Raw genomic sequence first — 11310 nt, 5'->3', positions numbered from 1 at the left:
TTGGTTATATCTATAGGTAAGCGGACGAGTAGGAGGCGGTTTACGGAATTTAACGGTACAGTTTGCCAGTAAAACTCCGAGGCCCGCAGGGCCGAGGAGTTTTATGGCAAACTGTACCGTTAAATTCCGTAAACCGCCGACTACGAGTTCGCTTACCGTGTTATACCACGAATTTGCCGAGTTTTAGAGCCTTGTTTGCACGCCGAAAGTTTTTATTTGTAATTTTAGTGCAGTGCACGTTGAAACTTTGGCAGGAAAACATTGACGCGTTTTGACACCTTGTTGAATGAAAGTATAAAAAATAACCCATGATTGGATAAAACAAAGTTGACATGTGTTGCTATTGTAGTGCGATGACGTGGTTGAGCACCTGGTTTTATTTGAATTGTATGAATTATGTTTGCTTGATTGGTTGGTTGAATGAAGTGAAAAGGTGTTTGCAGATCGACGTTAGAGTCACGCTCTGCTCATTTGGGTCGAAAACTTTGAGCAGCATACATGCAATTGCCGAGTCGCTCTACGTAGTTCGATATGGCGGATGAAGTACAAATGAAAGCTGTATCCGGTGCACTCAACTACCAAAGCCAAAGATGGAAAAGAAAAGTCCCCTGTCACGCCAGTGCTAACGGCCACAATCGGAAGACCAAGCTACACAGCCACGTCAGAGAAAGGCGCAACAGAAACTGCAAGTACATAAAAACAATATGTCTAGATCCACAATGACTGTGGTACTGCGTGTGTTTCCTATAGCTAGATTTAAATTTACCAAAGGCGACTGAAATCTCCACATTCAGTGTTTGACAACTGACTTTGAAGTCTTAAATTTCAGCTTCGAATGATCATGATAACAATAACCCTAACACAGAAGTGATATTTGCAATCAAATCCGTTATTTCACGGTGACCTGTAATTGATTTTGAGATGTACAGTCATGAAAAATTAATTTAGTCCGGTGATTCTTTTAAAGTGTCTTTACTCTGTACTTGATGGTGAAATAAATTTCTTCTGGTTAATGTCTCGCATTTGTTTTTTTTAGTCGTCGCCATGTGATTTTCTTTTGTTTAAAAAGTGTCCATTTTACAAGTTCTTTTGTTTAAAAGTGTCCGATTTACTAGTAAACCGTACAGTTTTTAACAAAAAAGAACTGTCCGATTTACTAGGAACATCGGATACTTTTAAACAAAAGAACTTGTAAATCGGACATTTAAAAAAAGATTAGAAAATGGCCACGACACTTTAAGCGTGGTTAGAACAATGGCACGAGGCGGAGAGTGGTATAACTATAGGTAAGCGGACGAGTAGGAGGCGGTTTACGGAATTTAACGGTACAGTTTGCCAGTAAAACTCCGAGGCCCGCAGGGCCGAGGAGTTTTATGGCAAACTGTACCGTTAAATTCCGTAAACCGCCGACTACGAGTTCGCTGACCGTGTTATACCACGAATTTGCCGAGTTTTAGAGCCTTGTTTGCACGCCGAATGTTTTTATTTGTAATTTTAGTGCAGTGCAAGTTGAAACTTTGGCAGGAAAACATTGACGCGTTTTGACACTTTGTTGAACGAAAGTATAAAAACTAACCCATGATTGGATAAAACAAAGTTGACATGTGTTGCTATAGTAGTGCGATGACGTGGTTGCGCACCTGGTTTGATTTGAATTGTATGAATTATGTTTGATTGATTGGTTGGTTGAATGAAGTGAAAAGGTGTTTGCAGATCGACGTTAGAGTCACGCTTTGCTCATTTGGGTCGAAAACTTTGAGCAGCATACACGATATTGCCGAGTCGCTCTACATATATCGATATGGCGGATGAAGTACAAATGAAAGCTGTATCCGGTGCACTTCAACTACCAAAGCCAAGATGGAAAAGAAAAGTCCCCCTGTCACGCCAGTGCTAACGGCCACAATCGGAAGACCAAGCTACACAGCCACGTCAGAGAAAGGCGCAAGAGAAACTGCAAGTACAAAAAAAAATACGTGTAGATCCACAATGACTGTGGTACTGCGTGTGTGTTTGCCTGTAGCTAGATTTAACTTTACCAAAGGCGACTGAAACCTCTACATTCAGTGTTAATAACTGACTTGGAAGTCTTAAATTTCAGCTTCGAATGATCGTGATAACAATAACCTTAACACAGAAGTGATATTTGCAATCAATACCGTTATTTCACGGTGACCTGTAATTGGTTTTGAGATGTACAGTCGTGCAAAATTAATTCAGACCGGTGATTCTTTTAAAGTGTCTTTACTCTGTACTTGATGGTGAAATAAATTTCTTCTGGTATAATGTCTCGCATTTGTTTTTTTTACTCGTCGCCACGTGACTTTCTTTTGTTTAAAAAGTGTCCATTTTACAAGTTCTTTTGTTTAAAAGTGTCCGATTTACTAGTAAACCGGACAGTTTTTAACAAAAGAACTGTCCGATTTACTAGTAAATCGGACACTTTTAAACAAAAGAACTTGTAAATCGGACACTTTTTAAACAAAAGAAAGCCAGGTGGTATATAATAAAATATTCGGTTATGGAAATTAGAGAGCATGGTTAGAACAATGGGCACGAGGCGGAGAGTGGTATAACTGCATAAAATAAAAATGAAATCATCACATCATCGCTTGTACATGTGGCTATAATACATTATACCCTATTGTGGGCGTCAGGTAACAAGCGCAGAACGACCGTTTGACATATTACATATAAATAGTGGCATATTTCACACATGATGTTTGGGATGTTTGGTCTATATCGAGTAATCGACCGCCGAATGTATTAACCTTTTGTGTGAGGAATTTCGAAAGTCTTGGAGGAATATGAATATTCTTAACAAAGGGGAAGGACAAAATAAAACTTTACAACATCATATTGAGATTGATACAGATACTTGGGATGTTACAACTGCATCAGACTCAGCAACAGAAACGTACAATCAAAGACAGAAAGGCAAACGTTGACATTGACAGGAAAATTGTATTACATGGATTCGCAACATCTAGTGTCACTCAGTATATCATAAGTATGACGAGAAAATATATAAATATTGCTATTTCATGCCTTTATTATCGGATAATTCCAAAAACCCCGAATATGTAGTCGTTGCCAAATGACAACGCCAAATTTCCAATATGTAATCTAGGTAAATAGAAGATTTAAAACAGGATTCGCTTTGACTAGCCGACAACTAATCTCAGATATTATATACTCAATAAACGTTACAGTAGAATTTTCAGGACGATCAGTTACTGGCCGCTTGTCGAAATGTCATTTCTAAAACAGCCATGTCGACGTTTTAAGGGCAGCTGAAATATAAAAAATACAATGATCATAATAAAAACAGGAAACATAACTGTCGCTTGGAGAGGTAAATGCGTTTACAAGAGGCATGGGCTTTCCTTGGAAGGCTATACACTGCATGTCCGATATGTTAGCATTCAGGGTATTCATTACTTAAACTTATGCAAACACAGACGAACTAACGCTCTCTAATTAGTGTAACAATTTTAGGATTGGACATTGATATGCGAAGTCGAAAATTCTTGTTTTTGTAACTAAAACCTCTGTAAGTAAAGCAAATAGATTTGCTGGCTGCTATGGCCTCAAGTGCGTCATTAATGACGTAACGAAGCTGTAGGACAAAATGAATATCGACACAAACCTTCCTTTGATGACCCAGCTCTCCGCAAACTCCGTAGTGTTAAAGGTCTTTGTACCGTCTGACTTCAATAAGTCATGACCTTTGACCTTGCTTCCATCACCAAACATTCCACACAGTTTGCCGGCTAAGTCTTTGTTGCCAATCGATACAGAGGCCTCATGATTCTTGCCATTCCATTTCAGAAACACGTCATCTTTTTTGAGGTGCATTTCCACGGTGCCATCGACATGTTGAATGTAACCATTATCTTCCCCAATAAGCAGTAATTTTTCAGGAACTGGTCGGTCATTTACCTATATAACAAAGAAATAGTGCGTTATGAGCTGCAAATTATCAGATGTAAATATTGTAGGGTCGAACAGCGGCGATATTTAGCGTGATGGCAAATATCTCGTTATCGATTACAAACCCTGTGAAGGGGTCGGATTCCCACCCTACATAAATGCAAATATCATGTATATTATTATGACTTATTAGTTTCCACTGATTTAGTTTTTGGCTTCAAAATAGCTTATCGCAATCATTACAACAGAATTGTAAATAAATATATCTCTATCTATCAATCTATCTCTATCTACCTCTGTCAATCTATCTATCTAATCTATCTATCTATCTATCTATCTATCTATCTATCTATCTATCTATCTATATACACTTGTTTAGTTGAAGATCAGCTGGAGTAGAGTGCTCAATACTAGAGTAGAGCTAAATACACATATAGGATGTGTGTCTGTGTCTGTGTGTGCGTGTGTGTGTGTGTGTGTGTGTGTGTGTGTGTGTGTGTGTGTGTAAAATAAGTTACTTCAGGTATAAAGTCATTATATCTATTACTTAAGTTCCATACATCGTACAATCACTAGCTAGAACTTAAGGTATGAGCAAAACAACTTACAAGAATAGTATGGTCTTCGAGAAAGGTGTAGGCATCTCCCTCATCGATTCTGACTGTGACAGACACCATTCTTGTTGGAGGTTGCGTTGGTTGGAAACGACCACGAAAATCAGCAGATATGTCAAAATAGGGAGTATTTCTCGAGCAGTCCCTAACGAGTGTATAACTACAATACCCCTGGAAGCTATATTTCTTACCACTAAATGTGCTCAGATGCGGATCTCTCTTACCACTTGCATTCAAACCTGGCAAAAATACAGAAAAATACCGAAATTAGAGAACTTTCGCCGACATGTTACTGGTGGTTAAAAATGGTTCATTTCAAATCAGGTAACAGAAACGATTACTGCAGTTAAAAGAAAGTAAAATGTTAATTTAGAATGTCGAGGAAGAAGAGTACGAAGGTGGAATGTAATAAATGTAACAGTTTAAGGATAAGTGCTACAACTTAAATGAAATCCAAAATATGACATGAATAATTATTAACTATTCATTCACTCGTTTTCATACTGTATAAAATAGAAGTTAATGATATCCCGAAGTCAATACTTTGCTACTTCTTGATGAAAAAACTTATAAACAACTTATAAAGGTAAGACTTACTGTTTTGAAATGACGCCGGCCATTTCAAATACCAACTTTTAGTAAGACACACTTTACAAACTGTAACTCATGATTTTATATGCCTTGATAAAACCACAGTCACTCAACAAAATCGAAGCGTGGTATCAAGATAAAATCAAGTTTTTAAAATATACAGTTTTAGCTTTGAAGACATGTGATTTCCCCCTTCATCATATGCTGGGGTGGAATTAAATCGAATAAACGGGGCTTAATACAACACTTAAATTTATACATCGATTATATTAAATGACAACTTACGACATACATCCATGTCACTAGTGATCTTGGTGGCATCTCCTTCCACAGTGAAAGCAGAGATGTCCCAGGCAAATACGTCACCATTAATGCTGCATTCCTTATACACCTTATTCACTTCGCTGGCACTGAGAACTCTTGACCAGATTTGCAATTCTGTCAATTCACCAATAAATGCTTGTTCTTCCTCAAACTCGGATCCGAATTCGTCTTGGTCCTGTCCAAGAATTAGAATGCCACCACCGTCGATGGTGTTTCCCGTCTGAAATCCTCTCTCTCTACAACGTTCTGACCGTTGTCATAAGCCCTGAGTACTCCGTCATCTGAAGACCATGTTGCGCAGATATGATGCCACGTACCATCTCGCCATTCCAACCTCGTTGTTCTGGAGCCGCCTTTTAAGTATACGTAGAGATTGGGTTGGTTGTGAAACGTTAGTTCATTGAATGATGACGTAGTGGTGGCGTAAGAGAACACAGTAGTGGTTCTAGTTGTATCACTGCTTTTCACCCATACACACACAGTAAATGCTTGCAAATCAGGCAGACTTCGATTGAGGGTAACGTTGTTCTGTGGTGTCTGGAAATCAAATGTATTTCCTTCCGTATCATCTGGAAAGCAAAAGCAGGCAAGATCATATTGTCTAAGATATTTTGATATGGTAAATTTACAAGAGTAGCCATAAGTTGTATAAAATTTAATTTCACTAATGACGTGTTCGAAACTTTAGGTTTTATGTTACTGGCATTTCTAACCGTATCAATATTTTTACGTTTTGCAAGTGCTGGGTTTCTCCAGTAGGCACTAAATAAAGTAAATATGTAATTATTGAGTAGAAACTCTCCAAAGTGAGTCTCTCTCTCTCTCTCTCTCTCTCTCTCTCTCTCTCTCTCTCCTCTCTCTCTCTCTCTCTCTCTCTCTCTCTCTCTCTCTCTCTCTCTCTCCTTTAGCTCCCCATGAAAGCCTACTTTGGTGAAAATTTACACACGGAGATGTACTTAACATTGACAGTGTTGTACAGATTTCTGAATTAACGATTTTATGATCAAATTGATAAAGTTCGAATTTCGATATCGTTCTTTTTCATTTGAAACTGTTCTCTTCAACTAACTCGTTCATTCTTCCAAAGAACTTTCCCTGTCATTTGTAACCAACCCAGCGAGCTATTTTTCCCTATTTATATCTGTATTATTGTGTTTCACATGGGTTACAAAAAATTAAAGAAGGAAAAAACATTTCCCATAAAGCAAATCACACAGACACTCGTTCGTCTATCATTATACAAGAATTGGCGTATTGCTTTTGCCTCAGTCGCTGCAAAACTCTTCTTTCTTATACTACACGTTAATTTATCAATTTTTTTCAAATATATTATCTTTGCCATTTAAATATTATTAGAAGTGTTTGCTAACAACTATTCATTAAAAGTATTTGCTAACAACTATTCATATTTTCTTGTAAGTATTGAAAATAATTAAATTTCAATTTCTGGTATTAATTCGAAAGTCTGGTTACTCGCCGGTGAAGATAAGCTTATTACTTGAGTAAAGTAACAATAGCCAAACATTGATACGTATTGGAATTCATTTTTCGAGAGAAACAACAGCAACGACCTCAAGAAAATAACTAACTAAATAAATAAATTTCCCTGCATAGTATTTACTTATATATTGATGAGGTACAGCGATACGATGAAATGAATTTGTTGTAGATAGTTCATCAGATACTACACTCGGGTTTCCACGTACAATCTGTTCTTCTCACGTGGGATGCGTTCAAAATGGAATATCGAACTTACCTCTTTTTCTCAAGGAAGACTCACCCAAATTATACCCCTGAAAAAGTAATCAGGACCAACTTATTTTCAACATTTCATGTGGAATGTTAACTGCATGTACCACACTGCTGTGCACACATGCATAGCACTTTAAGCAACGCAGTTGGGTCACGACTATATTAGGAACAACTTAGCTGTGTTATAGAACCATCATTCTTTGAGGTTGAGATGTAGTTGACAGGTTTGAGTGTTTAACGAAGCAATCCATTATGTCTAGAATTTTACAACTGTAAATGGCGATGCGAAATCTGCTGTGGTCTTATTTCCTATCCATCTTTGGTGCAACATTTTGAGGGACGTATATGAGTGACATTTTGTTTCACAAATCTGACAAATTACGAATTCGTTAGGGTTGGCAACTTATCGGCAGGACTTGCAACACTGGCTGTGATAAGGGTTGCCTCCATGAAATAAATAAATCTGCAAAATTCACAAATCTTTCAGAGCACTACATTCATCCAGATAAAATCTTACCATCTTAAATGGGAAAAGATATAACTTACTTGACTGTAACTCACATAGGCCAAGGCCACCAGAAGACTGACTAGAATGGTTATTCTAGGCGACATACTCATCGTCTTCTGAACACAGCACTCGATAACTTCAATAAATGGGACTTTGTCGTACTTCCGTGTACTCTCTTTCTTAAGTCTCCGTACCTGTTCACAGACTGATCATGATCTAGGGTTGCGTTGCATTCAGTATGGTGGAAGGATTTAGAATATATTAAGTTTGCGACAGCTCCTAGTGGCATAATTGGTGTAGAATACTTCACTTTTCGGTTCAATTTAAAACCCAAGCACAGCTGAACAAGCAAACAACCAAACCAAAAAATGCGTACATCAGTGATCGGATTTGTGTCACCATAATATTTTTCAACCGAAGTCTTAATATGGTACACACAAAGATAAACATTTTCTCCTGAGGCTGATCAAGTACCCCCTAGTTCGATGTTGAGATATTTAGTATATACGTAAAGGGAATTGCTCGTACATGGCAGGTTATGTAGCATTTAGACAGCTGAAACTTGAATCATTGGTGAAAGTTATTTGCTTTGTTTGAAGCTATCAAGAACAGCTGATGAAAGTGTGCTGTTCACTTTTCTGTGTAAGAACTCTTGGTTAGTTTGTTCGTTTGTTTTCTAAAACGTTGCGTACCAGAAGGAACCGACACAACTTAAGCCACATTCCAACTCCCGAACCGATCCTCCGAAATACGAAATAACATTTATCGCGCAAATAAATTAAAGACTGGTATTATGAGGACATTAGAGTGCCATTGTCTTTCAACCCTCCTTTTTTTGTGAGAAATGTGATTTTATCGCACATGAGCAATGCCTGATTCATGAACGTAACTTGAAAACCTTTCGACTAGAATGCCTTGTTGGTTTTTATTACAGTAACTGATTGCATCAATACCCTTCAGGTATCGTCGACAACTCCGAACGTAAATGGATTCAAAAATAATTCGAATTCCATTTACGACATGATCCGTCATTGAGTATTAGAAAAACGGATTAAGATTGACGTGCCAAGTTGATGGTTGGTGCAGACTTCACTCAAAATAAAACATTATGGCCCATGTTATTGCTTATTTTCAGTTCCAGCATATTGTACTGACTTTGCTCACTTTGTCTCATCAGTAATGCATTTTCTCTGCCGAGCATGATGCGGACAAGATGGTAATCCAATATAGTCTTGAATATTGCATGCATCAAAATGAAACTAAATCGATGACTTTGAGCAAACAAATGGAATAGGCTATCGACTATTTAGAATTCAAAAGAACTCGCTCAATTGTAAAAAGTGTTGCACTCGTCTAAGACTATGCTAATCTGGTTAGCGGCTGTTTATTCTTCCCATTGTTTGACAGTAAATTTATCTTATTACGTTCTTGCTCCCTTTAAGACTGTTTTGTAGCAATAAAGAGAATAATGTATTACTAGATGGAAAATTGCGACATTACACTTTGGTATAACAAATTCAAAGTTTCTACTTTGTGCCATTCATCGCATACCAGGGCATGCGTGTAGACGGTGGAGAAATTCTCGAGGACATAGGATGACAAAGTTCTAATAATGTACGGCAATAAATCTGTCATGTATTATGCATTTATTTTTGTTTCACAAAATGCTTCTTAATATCAGTTACGTTCGCTACTCAGACATCACTAGCATGTAACTGGTATTGGCGATTTGTAGATTTTATACAGGCGCTCTGACTATCTAGTAAAGCTGCATCAATAACTGCTTGGCAGCGAGGATTTATAATAGCCAGGCACGCACCAAAGCCGTCGGGCCTACGTCGTTATGCACATGTACGACAAAACTGTGTCCATGCCAGGAATACTAGGCAACAGTGTCATTACCTTCAAGAACAACAAACAAGATATTCGGAGAAATCTAGTTAGCCTGGAACACTTGTAATAATCTAATGGTACAAAATGGTAAATGCTTTTCGATATATTGTTTCTGGATCTTTTCATTCCATTCTCCTAAATGACGACCTTATGAAACGATGTTCCTTTCCCTAATTGCAATGAAATTTGACATGTGCTGCAAAGAAATCTTCAGTCATGGTGTTAGATGATGCATTCTATGTGTTGTGTGACTAATTGTACCTTGTTCCGTAAGGTTTTCCTCTGATAAATATATTTCAAATTTTATTATTATGTATTTGACTTGAAATTGAAATATTATAATATTGTTGTTATTCTTTTCAATAGAAATATAATCATATAGTTTTAATTACAATACAGGGAAGAGTGTCAAGGAGGCTGTTGTTATGTTATAAAACCACGAGCTTCGTACGTCATATGTCACTGTGAGATTTGATTTCTTTGACCATATATATATATATATATATATATATATATATATATATATATATATATATATATATATATATATATATATATATATATATTGCTCACTTTCAATAACTAGTTTGACATTTACCAAAATGCAAACAAACGAAATTCCGAAATCTTGAAATCAACCAAATCTTTACAGATGCTTTATGGTGGACATCAACCCAACAAATTCTCTCTCTCTCTCTCTCTCTCTCTCTCTCTCTCTCTCTCTCTCTCTCTCTCTCTCTCTCTCTCTCTCTCTCTCTCTCTCTCTCTCTCTCTCTCTCTCTCTCTCTCTCTCTCTCTCTCCACAAAGAATCAAAATTAGTGTGTGCCCGTCCGTTTAAGAATCTTCCTATTTGATTCAGGAGATCTTAAGTGCAAAATTGATTGTCACATTGAGTTATTTTGAGACTTGAAAACGTATAAAGCTCCCCGTCGATAAAGCTGTTAACGTTTTGAATTAAACTCACATAATGAAGAGGTCAAGTGTTGTATTTACGTTAAATCTGATGGCTCGCGAGTGCATAGGTAAGTCGCGTTTATAAGTCGCTGTCATAAAACTTTTTTCATAAAGGCATTGTAAAATTAACATGCCATCCTTAATTTTTTACGGTCCACATGCCCTCCTTTCATGTCAGGCCGTAATCTTCGACCATCTAGTTACTATATTATGAAATGGTCCACGACGGTATAAGACATAATCTCACCATACAATGCACTGTTTTTCTATAAGTGTGTCAGCTGGCTAATTCCATGATTGACAGTTTGGTAACAGCTTGTCATGTCCGCTTCTGAGTTTAACAGATAAAAACGATTTTGACCTTTCACTTTTTTGTATTTCGTACAATTACTCTTCAATGTCCCCGGCGAGGGCATAGAGTCACTTTGACATGAAATTTCATTGCAGACGTTTAGGAATGGAGCATTGGTTCCACATTGGTTCGTTGTTGATAGATAGCGGAACTAACAAAATAAATGACACGGAATAAGCACCCTTCAATCAAATCAGTGAGAACTGTCTTAAAATTCTTATGAAAATGCAAAATGTTGATTCAAGGCTGATACAGCTGTACACAGATTATTCAGCAATCTTGTCATTGTGTAGAATAACACTATCATTGCACATGTAATAACATCGCAAGGCAGGGCATTTCGATGTCGTAAATTTTACTCTGCATCAATAGCAGTTTTGATATTTAG

At 37.3% G+C, this 11310-nt stretch overlaps 1 protein-coding gene across 1 annotated transcript; it reads right to left on the bottom strand.

Moving 5' to 3' along the window:
• Positions 1-3036: 3036 nt before the first annotated feature.
• Positions 3037-7951, bottom strand: LOC139115037 (BMP-binding endothelial regulator protein-like). Its single transcript, XM_070676944.1, has 6 exons — positions 7761-7951; positions 7219-7255; positions 5424-6031; positions 4542-4786; positions 3650-3942; positions 3037-3293 (listed from the first exon to the last, which is right to left on the bottom strand). The coding sequence occupies exons 3-6, from the start codon at positions 5434-5436 to the stop codon at positions 3284-3286; spliced, it is 561 nt and encodes a 186-aa protein (XP_070533045.1). The 5' UTR covers positions 5437-6031; positions 7219-7255; positions 7761-7951; the 3' UTR covers positions 3037-3283.
• Between the last annotated feature and the right edge of the window lie 3359 nt (positions 7952-11310).

The sequence above is a fragment of the Ptychodera flava genome, chromosome 16 (genome assembly GCF_041260155.1).
Source record: "Ptychodera flava strain L36383 chromosome 16, AS_Pfla_20210202, whole genome shotgun sequence".
Taxonomy (NCBI): domain Eukaryota; kingdom Metazoa; phylum Hemichordata; class Enteropneusta; family Ptychoderidae; genus Ptychodera; species Ptychodera flava.
The sequence above is the reverse complement of the archived record's forward strand: the minus strand, read 5'-3'. Positions and strand labels throughout refer to the sequence as shown.

Bases quoted from the DNA above. Each gene is read 5' to 3' on its own strand.
- LOC139115037 (XM_070676944.1), bottom strand. The intron at 3,943-4,541 runs GTAAGTTGTTTT...TTTGTTATATAG, and splicing joins TCGAAGACCATACTATTCTT to GTAAATGACCGACCAGTTCC.